Source organism: Cyprinodon variegatus, unplaced genomic scaffold (assembly GCF_000732505.1).
Source record: "Cyprinodon variegatus isolate N-32 unplaced genomic scaffold, C_variegatus-1.0 Scaffold805, whole genome shotgun sequence".
NCBI lineage: Eukaryota > Metazoa > Chordata > Actinopteri > Cyprinodontiformes > Cyprinodontidae > Cyprinodon > Cyprinodon variegatus.
In genome coordinates this window covers 345,509-363,726 of record NW_015151258.1, presented here as the reverse complement: position 1 = coordinate 363,726, position 18,218 = coordinate 345,509, and the positions used below count along the sequence as shown (strand labels likewise).

The 18,218-nt window shown below is 39.3% G+C and overlaps 2 protein-coding genes across 2 annotated transcripts in view; both read left to right on the top strand.

The window, feature by feature from the left end:
• The first annotated feature begins 2,102 nt into the window (after positions 1-2,102).
• LOC107098734 (Na(+)/H(+) exchange regulatory cofactor NHE-RF3-like) lies at positions 2,103-11,912 on the top strand. The gene is made up of 11 exons (XM_015396555.1): positions 2,103-2,144; positions 5,194-5,209; positions 7,857-7,921; positions 8,002-8,213; positions 8,291-8,495; positions 8,611-8,747; positions 8,834-9,038; positions 9,111-9,307; positions 11,062-11,259; positions 11,385-11,600; positions 11,684-11,912. Exons 1-11 carry the CDS (start codon positions 2,129-2,131, stop codon positions 11,714-11,716), a joined length of 1,500 nt encoding a protein of 499 aa, XP_015252041.1. The 5' UTR covers positions 2,103-2,128; the 3' UTR covers positions 11,717-11,912.
• A 1,726-nt stretch (positions 11,913-13,638) lies between these two features.
• Positions 13,639-18,218, top strand: part of LOC107098727 (ATP synthase subunit g, mitochondrial-like) — a 7,955-nt gene continuing 3,375 nt past the window's right edge. Inside the window, exons 1-2 of the mRNA XM_015396546.1 lie at positions 13,639-13,796; positions 14,324-14,484. Of these exons, the coding sequence (XP_015252032.1) occupies positions 13,745-13,796; positions 14,324-14,484 (213 nt within the window). The 5' untranslated portion in view covers positions 13,639-13,744. The remainder of the gene's footprint in view (positions 13,797-14,323; positions 14,485-18,218) is intronic.

Genomic DNA, 18,218 nt, shown 5'->3' with positions numbered 1-18,218 from the left:
GGTCCACGGAGGTACTGCATGGGGGTCATGAAAGTTTTGGTTGATTAGATTTTTTTTTTATATTCCCCATTGCAATTTCTTCCACTAATTGAAATGTCTTTAAATCCACATTAACATGGAGTCAACACACTGTAGATAAATGGATAAATGGAGGCAGAAGATGTCTTTCAGTCATCAATGCACACATTCAGCACACAGGAGCTCTTTCAAGCTGGGCACCGTTTCATTCACAACACCTGTCCCATCAACCAGGAGTCAGAATCAGAAATACAGGGATAAATTACTTTTGTTACATTACTCCATATGTAATAGAGTGACTATAAGACCAGTTTGATACAACACAATTGCATACCATATAAATAATTAGGAGATCCCCACTCCAGCTCGCTATAAGTTTGGGGGTCCTTGGCCTGGAAAACGTTGAAAACCGCTGATCTAATGGGCTTTGAAGTTTTGTTTTTTTTTTGGTTAAAGATGCCAGAAGGATAAAACACTGTGCAGTAAACAAAGTCACATTGCCACACAAAAAGCCAATAGAAGTATGACACAGAAACAGATTAAACACTCAGGGTGCTGTGTTTGATCAGCAGTTTAATGTAATAATGTTGCAGGGAAGTGAGGAGGGTGGTTTTGTCAACTGTGTCCATTTTCTCATGGAGAATGTGCTTTTTTTTCTTTTTTCTTTTCTTACCTTAAACTGTCCAAGTTAAAATGACCGGTTTTGGAGTAAACTTTTGTGCCAATGAAGCTGATAATACATCTCTTTTTGTGTCACACTTCTATTTGTTTTTGTGTGGCAATGTGACTTTGTTTACTACTCCTTCTGCCATCTTTATCTAAAAAATGTACATCAGAGCCCATTACATTCAGTTTATTTTATTCTGTTCAGTTTATTTCTATAACACCAATTCACAACACATGTCATCACAATGCACTTTACAGTTCACCAGATCATACAGTCAAATTGATTCAAAGTTATGTTAAGGAAAACCAGTTGATTGCATCGATTACACTAACCAAACTTGTAGCGACAGTGGAGAGGAAAAACTCCCTTTTCACAGGAAGAAACCTCCAGCAGATCCAGACTTCTTGTAAAAGTCTGGTCCTGCTGGAGGTTTACATCATTTCCCATAAAAAAACTAAAAAACAAAACAAACAAAAAAAGCCTTTAGGGGGTATATAGGCAAAGGTTTGCAAGAAACTCTGATCAGATGAGACCAAAACTGAAGTTTGATTAACTTCAACTGGAATTTATTTGAATTGTGTTTGAGAAAAAAACTAAGGAAACTGTTAAATACCCAAAACACATTGTCCCTACTTCCATCCTGGTGGTGGCAGAATCGTGCAGAGGAGGGCCTTCTCTTTATCAGGGACGGGGTCCAGGTCAGAGCTGACGGGTGGAGCAAGTTAAAGGGCAGTTCTATAAACAAAGCAGAGGCTGGAAGAGACTAGATGGTCTAGTCAAAGTCCAAACCTTAATCCAAACCTTGAATCTGTTGCCAGACTCAGTCCCTGATCCATGAGCTATTTGAAACTCTAAGACTGTGGAGACGTGCCTGAAGACCTGTAGCTGTGCTTCAGGGCGGCTCTGCGGAGCATTGATTTTGTGATGGGAGGGGGGATTGAATACAAACACAGTCATTACTCTTCAGATTTGTATTTGAAAACCAAACTGAAAATCCTTCATTCTCTTCTCTCCTTATGTGGTTTAATATGGTGATGAAATCTTCGACCCTTTCAGAAGACATTGTACATTTTTGGCTCTATGCCCAGATATGTTTCTCTTCATGTTGCACTTTTCCCTGGTGGTTTATCAGTTTGGACGGGATCGTGGTCCCTGACCCTGGCAGCCAGGCTGGGTGGTAACTCTGTTAACTCTGGCAGAACAATGATCGGTAACTTTCCCCACAGCTCTCTGTATTGACTATTCCTTAGGAGACTGAGCACTTAGGAACAATCACATTGGTCTGAGTATTTTGTCTACAGAGCAATGGGACACAGACATGTGTGCTCAAAACATCCCACTCTGATTAAACATTAACCCTGAAAGGGAGGAGTCCCTGCACGTACATTCACAAAGGTCCATCCCTCTTTGCTGTTTGCTGTCGGGATGTGAGAGAAGCCCAACATGAGCTCAGGTGAAGGTGAGGCATGCTTTTATTTTGTCATTTTAAATGCGTTTGTGGCTTGGCTGTAAATTTAATCTCATTCAAACCCATCTGGGCTTTACAGGTACCTATTTCTGACTTATTTTCCTAATTATCTCAACCAGCTGCATATGATTCATGCTCTGATACAACTTATTTCATTTGATGAACTGATTCCATTCAGGGTTGTTGAAATACTTTCTGTAAATTCTGCTTGTCAGGCTCTTTTGTTTTTATTATACCCATTTAAAGCTCTGTACTACACAATATTAGCTAAAGGGTACCCAGTTGTTTGGGCTTTCACCTTACATGAGGGTTAAAAAGAAGGTTTATGAGGGGAAAAGCAAACAGTGACCCATTAGTTGTCCAGAGGTGGCTGAGTGGAGTGACACTGATCTGCCGTAAGAGCTGGATATCCGACAGCAGCAGAGGTTTAATTCTTTGTAACTGTTACTGTCAGGGAGACAGAGAAATTTTGTTTCAACAACATGTTGGACTGTTAGATAAGAGAACAGCTGCAACTCACTGTGACGCTGCAGGCATTTTCATATCATCTCATTCCTATGAGAGGCAGGGAAGAGCCAACACAAATATCTACAGTGCCTTGCAAAAGTATTCAAACTAACTTTTCCCTGTTTCATCGCAAAACATGCATGATGTACGTTTTTACTGGGATTTGATGTGACAAACAACCCCACAGTAGACTTAATGGGTGAGATAGATGTTTGTAATAACCCTGTTTATTTGGATGCCCCTTAAATAAAATCTACCACAATCAACTTCCTTTCAAAGGAAGTAAAAGGAAGCAATTTCATCCAACTGTTCTGTGAAAGACTTGGAGCTTATGAAGAATATGGAGGAGATTTAGTTTGTAAAACAAGCATTATTTAATCCTTTATCTGAAAATGGAAAGAGTACAGCACAGCTGCAAAAAACGAGCATCAATCACAGAAACCAATCAAGAAGTCCATGGTAGCTCTGTGGGAGCTGCTGAAAGCGACAGCTCAGTTGTAATTTTAAATACAACTGTTTGTTGATTTTGGGCAAATTTGGAAAAGATTTTGTTGAGGGGAGTTTTGGCCTAGTGTGTTAGAGGCGTGCGTGTGCTCTGAGAAGGTTGCAAGTACCTGGTTGGATCCCCAAAGCCTGAGCAAGACCCCTAACCTCACACTGCTCCCCAGGCGCCGCACAATGGCAGCCCAATTCTCCCAGACAGGATGGGTTGAATGCAGAGGTAAATTTCTCCAGTGTGAGATCAAAACCCACGGGTGTTGGCCTGCTGGTTAGAGCAGTGTGCCTGAACTCTCAGAAGGTTGCAAGTACCTGGTTCAATCCCCACAGCCTGCACTCTGGGCTCCTGAGCAAAGCCCTTAACCCCTCTCTTCTACCCGGGTGGCACTCAATAACGGCCCACTGCTCCCCAAGGGGATGGGTTAAATGCAGAAAGTGAATTTCCTCTATTTTGGCAAAATAAAGGGATTTACATTACACATAAAAGTGACAAAAAATGCAATTCGGTTCAATTAATCTTTTCCTTATTATTCTGTTAGAGTCCCGGTGGGGACCTTATCTGCGGCAGTCTAAAGGGAAGGGGCGGGGTCACCCTGGACAGGTTCGCCAGTCTTTCGCAGAGCAACGCAGAGACATACAACCATGCACACACACACTCACACCTAAGGACAATTTTGAGTTACCAATGACGGATTAAAGATGCCTCATTCATTTGACACTAATACAAACCTGCTGCCAACATGCAGAATTTAATGTCTGATAGAAAATGAACAATGGACAGAATCATCCTCACCATAAAGGACGGAGTTAGGAACTGTGGGGATGTTTTTCTTCAGAGAGGAAGGATATGCTGGTCAGAATGATGGAAAATGACCTTCCAGCAGGATAACAAACCAAAACACACCAGGAGCCTCAATGAACAGTTTAGATTTAAGTATATATATATGTACTTCAAAATGGCCTAGTCAAAGTTCAGACAAAAAAAAAAGTTATTAGTTTGTTGCAACGTTTGAAAATAGATTTTGAGAGATGGCCTCTGTCAGATGTATGCCCTGCTTTGTGGTTTTTTTGTTGTTGATCTGCCTCACAAAGTTACGCAACAGCTGGTCATGTACACATAGACATTATATACGTAGACGCCTCATTGGACGCTGGCCGAGGTGCCTTGAGGGCGGCCATTTTGGATCAGACCACAGTTCAGTCAACTGCTGTCAGAATGAATAGGAGGCTCCTTTAATCTCATTTTAATCACATGAAAGACGAGCCAGAGATAATATTATAATAATCTCTTACATCTCACAACCCTTTAAAAGAAAAAAAACTAATTCTAAAATTACCTTTAAACTGAACTCAAACTGGATGAAATTTATGCAAAGTTATATTCTATATTCCTGTCAACACTGAAATTGTAAAAAAAAAAAAAAAAAAAGCTTTTCAGGGCACTGTATGACCTGCAGTTCTTTTCCACAATAAAAGGACCTTGCTCAGTGCTTAGCAGCAACTGTCCTGCACTCACATGGTGTGAGGCGATGCTGAGTGTTTCTGAACTCAAAAACCTGAATCTGTTGTTTTGTTTAACCTCATCAGAACAACGTCACTCTGATCTGAATAGAGACATGTTTTAGAACACCAGTTCTCTGATGTTTTGCCATTTTTCCATCTTTCTAGAGGCAGACAAAGACCCAAGATGACAAAACAAAGTCTAACCCAGTTTTATGGTGTTTCCCTTGTTAGTTAAAGTCAGCAGATATGTTGGTGGAGGCTCAGATACGACCCATACTGTAAAAAATGAGCTTTTACTATCAGGCAGACACAACTAGAGCCATAAGATCCAGTTATAAAAGCATATCTTTTCATGGCTGATAGGTAATGAGCATGTGAGCAGTGTCGAAAGCACAGGTATCTATATTATGTAAATGTCATTATCCTCTCATCAGGAGATGTGCAGATAAAGACTTTTATAAAGTGAGTTTTATGCAGTCAAAGTATTTCACCTCATGTGTTCTTTGTTTTGTTTTTTACGGTGTGCTGGAAGTCATCATGTTGACAGAGTAAGTCCACTTTCTTGTTTTCTGCATTCATTTTAATATTTTAAACTTCAGGGGTTCAGGCTTTGTTTAAAATATGTTGATTGATTTGGGTTATATTAATGAAGTTCTGTGCCAAAGAATCCAATAATCAGAGAAAGCAGACAACAGACCAGGAGACTATTTGCTCTCTGTTGTTGTATTTGTCTCTAAAGAAATGTTTTGGTTGGGTTTGCACAAACACTGCAGCTTTAAGGCCATATAAACAAGGCCTCTGGTGCAGAGGTAATTGCCCCAATTAAAAGTTAGGTTGTGCAATTAAAAAGCAAGTATAACTGCATGCACCTTTAATTATTTGGGAAAGTGGAAAATGCCATTCATTTGAACATTGATTGATATTTTACCCTGAAAATTGGAAAAGGGAATAATTCATAATTAACAATTCTTTAAAAGGGGGTGGGATATAATAAAGAAAGATGTGGAAAGCCGCTGATATCCTGCCTGCAGCAGTTTTTATGAAAATGACTTTTTCCTATACAAGGCCAGATTAGTTAGTTCCTGAGGAGCGAAGGCAACATCTATAGACCAAGAGGGAATTAAAACCTTCACAGTAGTTTAAGCTAATTCTGTCTCACTGCTTTGTCATTCCACCATTTCATGGTTCCATGGGGGATTCAATTCAATTCAGTTTATTTATTTAGCACCAATTTACAACACAGTCATCTCAAGGCACTTTACAGTTCAACCAGATCATGCAGTCAGATTGATTAAAAGTTTTCTAAGGAAAACCAGTTGATTGTATCGACTCATTGACTCGAAGGCAATCCCTCACACTAACCAGACTCAGTGTGAGCGGCCATCTGCCAAGGCTGACTGGGATTCAAGGAGACGGAAGCAGAGATAGAAAAATGAGCTGAGATACAAAAGGCAACTTTAAACCAAGAGAGCCCATCCAGCCAGTCACAGTCAGAGAAACAGGACTACACTTAAAAACAGGCAGATCTCGAGCATCTATAAATAAAGGTGTTGATGGCAGCAGCACAACTGATATTTCTCTCCAGGATGGAGTCACAGCCAAACAGGAACAGACCAGATACTATGAGAAAAAGCAGAGAGCGTAACATTACAGATTGAACTAACAAATTCTGCAAAATGGGAAAATAGAGATAGAATGAAGCAGAATGATTAAGAATGATTCAATTCAATTCAGTTTTACTTTATTAACCCTAAAGGGAAATGAAATGTTAGCAGAGCTGCTCCAATGTGCAGCCAGCTTAAGCAGTTCAAATCTAAAACGATAACTGACTGAAGACGTCAAAACATGTGGGTTCCCTTCTCGCCTTATATTTCACAGGGAAGGTCATCTTTGGCAAACTGACGCTTATTTTCAATTCCTGTGGAGACAATCATCAGTATTGGTTTAAATAACCAACAAATGACAATGGTTTAAAGGTTCATGAAAACGCTTTCTCATTAAACTACCTTTACAGATTGGATAGTTTGGTTATATTACCCTCGAAGCACCCTTAAGTTTTGACTACTCTAAGGATAACTATGGTGCACTGCAAAAATGATCTGGAAATAAGTCTATATTTCTTAAATTAAATGTATTTACGCTTAATTTAAGTAGGTAAATAAAATAATTTGTAAACGGAATCAGCATTTTACTCTTAAAAATAAGGTAATATCATTTGAAATAAGACAATGCAATTGTTTTTTCTTATTTTAAATGTAAATTGTCGTGTTCCATTGGCAAAGTGTCTCAATTCAAGAACTAATGCACTGATTTTAAGAAAATAAATGGCTTACTTAGATCTCAATTATTCCAGTGTGTAATCTGTTTTATCTTGAAGTAAGAATATTTAAGTTCCCCTTTGAAAAAAACTCAATAATGTTTGCTGAAGTTGGATTTTCCACTGTTGAAGTTGGAGGTGAAAACTCTGCAGAGCAGAATCCAACATGGCTGCCTGCATCTAGATTTCAGTGAATAAAGTAAAACTAAGACCATTTCCAACTCTTTAAACCAATGACACAGGTAGTAGGGTTGTCAAAAATACTGATACAGTAAAAAAAAGTATTGATGCTTAGACGCTGAATCTGGATACAATACTAAACTTGGTATAGTATTTCTACTAAACAGAGGTAATATCTGCATTTCTGCTATTGTCAGTTTTGGATCATTTGCACAAGAATTATGTGATTCTGTTGAGAAAGCATGTTCCAGGTTGAGACTGAGAGAGATGCTGATGAAAATATTTCTATGGCCTAAGCCATTTTTAAACCCCATGGTACAGAAAAAATATAGAGCATCAAGTATTTTACAGGGAATTGTTGTAAAATTGTTCATTTTGAAAGCATATCTTATGTTTTTGAAATAATTAGGTAAGGGAAGTACTTTCTCATCAGCTGTTCCAGAACCAAATCAAATAGCAGATATCCACCTGTCTTGGTTCCACCTCAGTTTTAATATCCATCTCTACTTCTTAAACCCGGCATTAGTTCCTCCTCTTTAGTTCAAGTTCTTCATATTTCTGACTCTGCAGGTAGGATATTCACAGCTTACCATCTTTGAACTGGGGCTTAATAATCAAATTCTGAACTTTACTGCACTATAGGAGACTTAATTCCTATAGTCACATAGCATAAAACATGTTTCTTTTTTCTGCTAAAGGAAATTTACGTTTGATCCAAAAGAAGGAATCGATAACCCTGCCATGGTCATCACAGATAACTCAGGTATTATTAACTAAAACTGCAGCACAGCATGAAGAAGATACACTCTTTATATCAAAGCATCTTTTCCTGTTTTTAATCAGATCCCTGCTGGACTCCCAGGCCACGCCTGTGTGCTCTCAAGAGAGAGGAGGGCCAGACGTATGGCTTCAACCTACGGATGGAGAAAGGTTGCCATGGACACGTGATACGTAATGTGGTGTCAGGGGGCATCGCGGCGCGCAGCGGCCTGCATGATGGAGACAGACTTCTGGAGGTCAACAACTGTTACGTTGATGATGTTCCCCACACTGAGGTACCATCACTTAATCCTGAAGTCACCCTTGTTTTGATGCAAATTATAATTTCTATTATGATCTATTTGGGATTCAGGTTGCCAGGAAGATTAAGCTTAGCGGGCAGCAGTTATGCTTGCTGGTTCTGGATGGCGAAGCGTATGAGCAGGCTGTGGAAAGGGGCTCGGACCTTCGACTGTTGTCGGGAAATGTAGCTGAAGAACCCTGCAAGCCGCCCAGACTGTGCCACATCACCAAGCATCCTGGCTCAGGTCTGGGTATCAGCTTTACAGCCTTGGAAGGTAACTCATCTCCTGCCTATCCCATCAGGTCCAATGTTCAAGACAAGATTAGATAGCTGTTCTGTTGAGGTAGGCACAGAGATATAAGACTGATTCCTCTGTCTCTGCATTGAAGGAGAGAAAGGTCGCTTTTCAGTGAACCTGGTGAAAGGTGGTGCGGCTGAAAAAGCAGGAGTCCGCAAGGGAGATCATCTGATTTGGATGAACGGAGTAATGGTGTCCCACCTCACACACTCTGCACTCAGTCGAATGGTTTGTACTGCTGCACTGGAAAGCTGTGCAAATACTGTTTGGCATTTCAGGACATAAATTAAATGTAAGTTTCCATTTTGTTTTAGATGAAAAAATATGGAAATAGCATCACAATCTTGGTGATAGACAGTGAAAGCGAGAGGATCTACATGAAAAAGAAGATGCCCATTTTACCAGCCATGGCTGTGTCCCACAAGCTGCCCTTCAGAGCCAGAAAGCTGCACCTGATCTCTGGGCCACAAGGATATGGATTTCTCCTCCGACTGGAGAAGACGTCATCCGGCCACACATGTAAAAAAAGGAAAAGAGATTCAAACCAATCCTGTTCGCCTGTTTTGGTTTAGATTGTTTTTATCTTAACAGATCATTTTCTGCGTGAGGTGGAGAGTGGCAGTCCAGCAGAGAAGGCAGGTGTGGAGGATGGAGAGATCCTGCTGGAGGTCAATGGAGAGTCGGTGGACTCGCTCAGACACGATGAGATTGTGGAAAGAGTGAGATTAAGTGGAAAGCAGGTCTTCCTCACCACCATCTCTCAAGCTGGGTTAGGATTTTACAACCAGGTGGGGATCACTTTAGTCTCATCCTTCACAGGGCTTTTTTTGTTGTTGTTATTTTTAAGCACTTCCTTGTTATCCTTTAACCTGGCCAAAAAGAAGAGTGACACATACTTGGAAAAGGTCTTTGGGTATTTCATGTGCAGTGTTTATTTGCAGCTTTGTTGTTTCCAAATAGTAAAAAATGACTTCCAGGGGCGTGCTTTGGTGGCGCAGTGGTTAGCGCACACAACCCATGTAGAAAGGCCTTAGTCCTTGACACAGCCGACCCAGGTTTGAATCCGACCTGTGGTCTTTTGCCGCATATCTCTCCCCCTCTCTCAGACCCCCTTTCCTGTCAACCTACTGTCCAAAAAACTGCCACTAGTGCTGTAAAAACTCAACAACAAAAAAAGACTTCCTATGCCTTTGATTGTAAACAACATGGAAGTTCATATTAGCTTTTTTCCTGGTCTTCGGGAAATGTACTTCAAATATCCCAGTTTCTTTACCCTGATTGTTATGTTCATATGGCATATGAACATCTTTTAGCAATTTGGTAATCTCTGTGCTGATTTAAAAACTGTTACTCTTATAGCTATCACGTTATCTAATATTTTATTTATCGTAACCATACAGATGAAACAACTTGAAAGCTTTTGTGCAATTTTTCAACAACAAATCCTTCCTAAGGATCCATCCCCTTTGTTTTTTTTACCCACTTCATCCTGTTAGGTTATCTTTCAGGCAGAAGGTAAAATAAGTTTTTGTCCTGCAAAGGTCCATTGTCCAGATACATGTCAGTACAACATTGGGCCATTCCCTGTGTTAGGTGCACCCAACTGTACAGCTGATTATTTCATTCCTATTAACTAATGTTTACCAAACAATCAAAGCCCAAAAAGCCATCTGGCTGCTCAGAATGTAGACAAAGCCACTATCTAAACAAGCCAATTACAAAAAAACTCAAGCAAAGAAACGAGCAATAAACTCACTAAAAATAAACCCTGTAACCACTGAAATAAAAATAATTAACTGGCAATCACCAGAAAGATAGAGACTTGCCAACTGAGCAACCAGCTAACCAAATTCAATGATATGAACAACAACCAATAAACCAACCAACAAAACAACTAACCAACTGACTGACAGACCAACCGACCGACTAACCAATCAACCAACTAACTAACCGACGACCGACCAACTAATGAACCAACCAACCAACCAACTAACTAACCAAGCAAGCAGGCAACTAACCAACCGAATAACCAATCAACCAGCTAACCAACCGACCGACTAACCAATCAACCAACTAACCAACCAATGACCAAACAACTAATGAACCAACCGACCAACCGACCGACCAACCAACCAACCAACCGACCAACCAACTGACCGACCGACTGACCAACCAACCAACTAACGGACTGACCAAGCAACCAATTGACTAACCAACCAACTAACTAACCAACCAACTGACCAACCGACTGACCAACCAACCAACTAACCAAGTAATGAACCAACCTGCCAAACAACTAACAAGATAAACTGACAATCAACTGACCAACCAACAGTTAAATTAACCAACCAACCAATGAAACAATCAATGTAAAAAATTTTAAATGGCTAGACAGTATATATATTACATTTTTTTTAAATATATTTCAAATCCAATAAAATGTTGGACAAAACATGATTGTAGCTCAGAATTCAAGAACGGATTTCCTGTTGTAATTAATGATGACATAATACTGTTCATCCTTTGTGTTGTTTTCCCCCAGCTGGGCCTGTCTCCTCTTCTGTTCTCTGACAGTGAAGCAGCTGAGATAAAACCTGAGAACACTGTTGACGTTCAGCTGTCTGTAAAGAAAAACAATGACTCATTGAGTCCGAAGCTCTGCAGAGTCGAAAGAGGTCCTCTCGGTTATGGCTTTCATCTCGACTCTTTTGTGCAGAGACCTGGGACTTTCATCAGTGAGGTGGGACCCAAAACCAACATACACCAAAACTGCATGCGCTCACAAGCAGGATAGGATTTTAACAGTGAGATGCCTTCACTGACACCTTTTGTTCAGGGATTTTGACTTTTTTTCTTCCACTGTAGGTGGCTTCTGGAGGTTCTGGGCAGAGAGCAGGACTGGTTGTGGGAGATGTTCTATTGGAGGTTAATGGCGAAAACGTGGAGGAGAAATATCTAGAAGATGTGAATACTTTAGTGAAAAATGGAGGGAAATATCTTTCCTTATTAGTTATGGATCGAGTAAGCTTTGACAAAAAGAACGAGAAAGAGAGATCAGAACCTGCTGTGACGGGCAGAGAGGTGAGGGAATATTAAATCTGATAACAAATTTACTGTTATTGCTAACTATATCCTTACCATGCATTCCTTTTGTATCTCGGCAGGATGAAGACAATTTTGAGATTTCGATTTTATGAGGATAAACAGTTTTGAGGCCTTTTTTCAGCACCATGCACACTTTCTGGATATTATGAAGAGACCTGAAAAGGAGGATAACTAATGCAAATGTTGTCCCTTAGTTACCTCGTCTAAAGGAGGGGATTCAAAGGCGATCCAAACAATAAAACCAACAACATAAGCTAAAAAGGAATTAGATTTTATAAAGAATATTAGAGGGAGTGGCGCCCTGGTGGTTAGGGCATAGAGCTTGGAATCCTGAGGTTGTGAGTTTGAATCCTACTCCCACAGACTGCCCCTCTGGGTGCCTGAGCAAGACCCTTAATCCCTGATTGCCCCCCTGGGCGCCCCACGATGGGGATGGGTTAAATGCAGTGGTACATTTATCCAATGTGAGATCAATAAAGTTCAATTAATTAATTGAATGAAAGTACAGCATTTCTTTTCAGTGTTATAGTTTAAGGTGATATTGGATCTAATAAGACATTTTATTGAAGTTTATTTTGGCTGAAGAATTGTGTTGCTGTCTTTCTGAGGCAAAAGATGCTCAAATAGTCACCAATGTCATAAAAACAATTCTATGAGTGAGAAAATATGTGAAAATGTTTTGTTTTCTGAAACTGTAGAAAATGATAAGGTGGTGGTAAGATCAATGCATATTTCTGATGCGATTTTCAAAATGTAAATATCTTTAAATTTATTTCGTCTGATAAAATGTATGATATAAAACTGATATAGCAACTGATATCCCAATTGTAAAACTATGTAAAAATTACAATAAAAAATTTATTTTTGTTTCCAAAGATTCAAATTTTTGTACTTTATTAGTGAGTTTTAGGGGGTAACACCAATTCAACAGCTTGTTTTTCCTTTTGTTGCTACCAATACAGAGTTACTTACCACAGCAGCAGGTCAATTAGTCAGTGGGGTTAACTCCACAGAAAAGGGACAAAAAAAAGAAACAAATACTTAAGTTTGTTTGTTGGGTTTGGTATACAATATATTTCTATTTATTAGCTTGTTTTTTCTTAAGTTTAAATTGTTATCACAATAACAAATTGTGATAAATGGCTGAAGGGCATAAAACTACATTCCTGTTTACACTGATGAGACCTTATTGCCATCTCCAAATACTTGTTTTGTAGAGTAGAAATCCCCTGCTGCTGGTAATACCAGGACAAGACAATGTGGAAAAATCTAAAATGTTTAAAGATTAGTCTCTTCCAAATGCATGGATTTTAATATCCAGTAGAATCAGAGTAAGTGGAAGTAGAGTAAGAAGTAGAGTAAGTAGCACTTTCTTCACAGGCTGTGTAAAGGGATGTAGCTACATACATTATCAAATTTCAGTTGATTGGTTAAGGGGCTGCTCTCCTGCATGTTAATAACTCCCACTCTGTTAAAAGCCCTGTGCTCAGTAAGGAAATTACACAATATAGGCATTAAAAAATCCAGTGAATGTTCTCCATTGGGATGAGAAAAACAGGCCTGAGCTTCCTGCGTTTATTGTTTGTTTTTTTGCACAACTTCCTGTTCTTAGTTCATGAAGATTTATTTTTCTTCTAGTAAGAATAAGCTGGGGCAACAAACATCAGAAGGCAAACCATACCTACCTGCAAAGTTTGAACTACATGGATTGTTAAAAAATAAAACAAAATCTATAGCCATTCTTAGTTCAATAAGATGTGTTTATCTTTTTTGATGTGCTTTTAAAATTAAATTGGAATGTGAAGCTGTTTTTTTATGTGTAAAACACGCCATTAAATAAACTATTACTGACTTTATGAACAAAAACAAACATAGGATGGAATAATTTTCACGATCTGCAAGGAAATTGTTCTTTATGTTTTTGAAAAAACAAAACAAGCAAACCTATGACAAACTGAGACTTGGGCGCTGTAAGATTTATTCATGCCTACAAGATGGCACCAGGGAGATCCAGTGATTTCTGCACAGGCACTAGCGCGGTCAGCTGGTGTTAGAGGTCCTTCAGCTGGAGGTGACATTCAGTGGGTTAGCAGAAACCGGGGATAGTTTGAAGCTCAATAATGGCACAGGCTGTGCAGAAACTGGTTTCTAAAGTACCATCTCTCATTGGAGGTCTGTCATTTATCCGAATTTTGTTTTCGATTAATGCAGAATGGTATAATTTGTCCAATTTCCGTTAGCAACCCTTAAGTAGATCGATGAGGATGACGCTAGGTTAGCCTAGCCTAGCCTTCAGATGAATTAAGCCGATGCTACACAAATGTGGCTATATTTAACGTTCTTATTAGAAGTCAATATTGTTGTTTTGAGCTGGTGAGCTTATATTTACCCGTATGATTAATTCAGTTGTTAAACGTGTTAAATAGAAAACTCCTAGCCGAGCCGCTAATGCTAGCTTAGCTAGCAACTAACATGCAACAGAAAGCTTAGTAAAATATAATTTTATATTTGTGTAATAGTTTATGCACCCTGTTAGTCCTGTGTTTCAGGGTCCATCATAAGTAGACTAAGGAGGTGTAGCAGCGTGGATTCAGCTTTCTTATTTGCAGTTTTTGGTTTATTTTTAACTGTAGATTTGAATGAAGTAATTCAATTAAATATTTTTTGGCGACATTGACTATATTTGCATCTCTCTACAGCCGCTGTCACCTACTCCAAACCTCGGCTTTCTACCTTCTGGTATTATGCTCGCGTTGAGCTGGTTCCCCCAACCCCAGCTGAGATCCCCAAAGCCATCGAGGGGGCCTCAAACCTCATCAAGGCTTTCCAGACGGGCCGCCTCGGTCAGACCACTGTGAAGGTGTGTGACAAACACAACAGCAAACTCATTTAGTTCCCCTAAGATCAGGGGTGTCAAAGTGGTTCCAGAAAAGGCCGTGTGGCTGCAGGTTTTCTTTCCAACAAAGCAATAGAAAACCATAGTCCATTCATCTCCTCGAGTCATCATGTTCAGATTGGACTCATTTGATGAGATGACTGGAGTCTGGTGTGCTTTTGATTGGTTGGAAAGAAAACCTGCAGCCACACAGCACCTTCTGGAACCAGGGGTAACAGTAAAATAGCTGTCAAATGGACTGAAGACCATGTGTAACTCTGAGGAGAAATTCAGGGGTAATTTAGAGATCCAAATAAACAAAAAAAAAAACAATATAAAGTAGTTACGAATACTTCCATTGGTGCTCAGATAAATTATTGTTTTGGCAGTTAAGTGGTATGTTGCTGGTGAAGATTCTCAGTCATCCAGGTCATAGTTATTCCAAAAAAGGTAAAAAAAAAAAAATAAAAATGTTAGAAATGGCGCTGAGGTCGATGCTTTATAGCAGGGGTGCCCAACCTTTTTTAAACCAAGATCTACTTTTGAAGTTGATGGCATGCCAAGATCTACCAAGCCAAAACACAAGGGATGGCAGTATTTTTTATTTGCACAGGTGGAGAATAAACAGTAAGTCCAACAAATGGGGAAATTATCAATTGTGTCAAAAAATAGGTTGCAAAAACAGAACTTAACAATCTCATAAGAACCTCACACCATATCACTCACCAAAACTATAGAAAAGAGCAGTCAAGATCTCCAGACAAAGGCTGTGCAGTAAAAAAAATCTAAATACACCAATTGGTACACACACACACACACACACACACAGTCCAGTAGAGAGAAAACAAAAAACCGTTAGAACTGTAAATTTACAGTCATATATATATATATATATATATATATATATACATTATACATTTTTTTTAACTACTTTTCAAGGCTGTGCTTTAAAAAAAGATGAATTGTCCAGACAGCTGTTTCCAAACTACATTTCTTTTTGTTTTACACTTGTGTAAACAAAGTGACAAATAAAATCTGTCTAAGTCTAAGATGACTTCAAAGCAGGAAGAAGGAGAAGGGAAGTCCACTATTTCAGAATGATAAACTTCACTGGGCATTGGCATTGGTAGAGAAACTGGCAGATGGATTAAAATTCAACAGGAAAACAGATAAAAATAGGAAAACACTAAGTACAAACTATGTGGATGTGAAGAGTAAAATACAGCAGAAAGGGTTGTTGACTGTTTCTTTAATTTCGGGCAAAAGTTCCTGTGATGTTATGAGCCGGAAAGCTCTTGAACTCCAATACCCAGCATGCAATGGAGCCTAGAGCGAGAGGGCAGTTCTGAATGTACATTGCTACTGAAAGGTTCTGTGGAAGTTTGGAAATAAATATACAGACCAAGTTTACATGCCTCGTCTGTTCTATGTAGAATTGAAGAACAACACAGTTCAAAAAATCTTTTGAAGAATCTGCCAAGACTCAGCGACCTGACGCTGAGTCTTGGTTTGCAGCCTTGATTTGCTGATTGCAGCAGCAGATCAGTGTGGTTTGCACCTGCCTCCTTGAGCTGGACACGGAATAAACGCCTCTGAAAACTCCCGGCCCGAACAGAGCAAGCGATCTTCATCGCAACGTCCATGACATGCTTCATATTTAAAATAATGCCGCACAGCTGTTGCTGAATGATGCAGTGGTAGATCCAAAAATCCGGGAAAGTTTCAGACAGCTTGAACAGAGCAACGAATCCAGCAGTGCGCCCAACCATAGATGGAGCCCCATCAGTTGTGATAGATGTCATTATCTCTCCAGATTCCTCTTCACGCTTTAGAGTCCCTGGTAACCTAGCAACCGTGGCAAACCATGCCCAGCAATCACCATGCATATAAAAAGGTTCCCTGCATACTTTTTACTTTTCATTTTATTATGAAAATAGACGTTGGCCTCTCGTGATCAATGATTTGATTAGTGTTTTTTGAAACATTATTTTTTTTTTTGTCATAGCCATAAATAGGTCTACATTGTAAAACTTCTTACAATCGACTGGTTGGGCACCCCTGCTTTATAGAGTGGATCAAAAGTGGTATTTTCACAGAAAAAATGCAAAATATCCAAATCCAGCATTTTTAAAAAGACAGAGTTGATTTCTTTGTGATCCTGAAACAGAACAACTGTAATTCTCCCAGCCACTTGTTAATTGCAAGTACAAGTCTAAAGAAACACATTTTTGAATCAGTTTCTGTCTTTAAAAACAGAAATAAAATAAATACATAAATAATTACATAAAATAAATAAATAAATATGTAGAATAAATAAATAAAAATAGAAAAAAAAAACAGGCGGTGGACTCGGCTCAGAAATGATTCTAAACTTGAGCACAGGCGGTCATCTCATCAGTGTGATGCCTNAACTTGAGCACAGGCGGTCATCTCATCAGTGTGATGCCTCCACATGTTGAGAAATGAATAGATATTTAGTTTAGGGCTGGTTGGTCATGGATCACTGCTGGTTAATTATCCTTGTCCCACCTCTGATCAATACAGCAAAACCTTTCCAGCTGGGGGTTGAGATTATATTTTTAGCACCCTTGATTAAGCAGTTGGATTGGGTCTATAAATCAAGCCTATGAAACACACACAGCCATAATTGATGGTTTCCAGATTTAGTAAATGCAGACGTAAAAAATTGTTGAATCGAATGTTTATTCAATAGGTTTTTATGCTTTTTCAGCCTAGTTATCATGAGTCAAACCAGTGGTTTTAGTTTAGTTTCTTTTAATTTTGAATGAGATGTATGCTGCTTTTTCTCCGAAATGGCCAAATAAGTTGTCCTCTTAAGATTAACATTGTTTGTTATAAAAAAAGATTTAGAATAATCACTCTCTACTATGATTGTATTGTAAAAGTATGTTTTTACAGCGTTTGTTGGATACTATATGGTTATTGGTCCTGTTTATTTATTAGATTATTAATATTCCCCTGCCAGAACAGATGACTAAAGCTGTTTGATTCCCCTTTCACACTGGCCAGAAAAAAAGTTTAAACCTGAGAACGATATGCTGTTAGTCGCAGTGGGAGCAGCTCACTGACACGTTTCTCCCCTGGTCAAACCACTCAATACTCGAACACAGTTAAAATCTCCTCGGCTCTGATCGGCATGCCAGACCCGCTAATTTACTTGATAGCATTGAACGCAGCGTACAGACTCCACCACACAGCGCGAGTCGCTTCTGATCTAACAAGCTGAAACAACATGGAGCAGCTCTGGTGAGAGGGGTTCGGACAGATAATAGAGCGAAACAATAAAGGGCGCTGACTTACATCCTGACCCCTGTTCATGTTGATCTCCATTATTTACTTCCCAGGTCAATTCTCACCCAGCTTGATGCCGGTGTTCTGTCAGAACAGCATACCCATCGTCAATACTCATGCGCAAATCGTCCGATTTCCATGTGTGTATGCTAGTCCCCTTTATCCCTTTAGTTTTGTATGAAAAATACACTTTAAACTACCTCAAGGGGCGTGTATTCCTTTATTCATTTACAAAAGAAAATAATGAATTACTTTTTGGTGATTTTTGATTTGTATGGTGATCTGACCCTAATTTGTTTTGTTTTTTTGTACATGACTAAAGGGATACACGCCTGTCGAGGTTGTTTAAAGTATCTTTTATGCAAAACTAAAGGGATAAAGGGGACTAGCATACACACATGGAAATC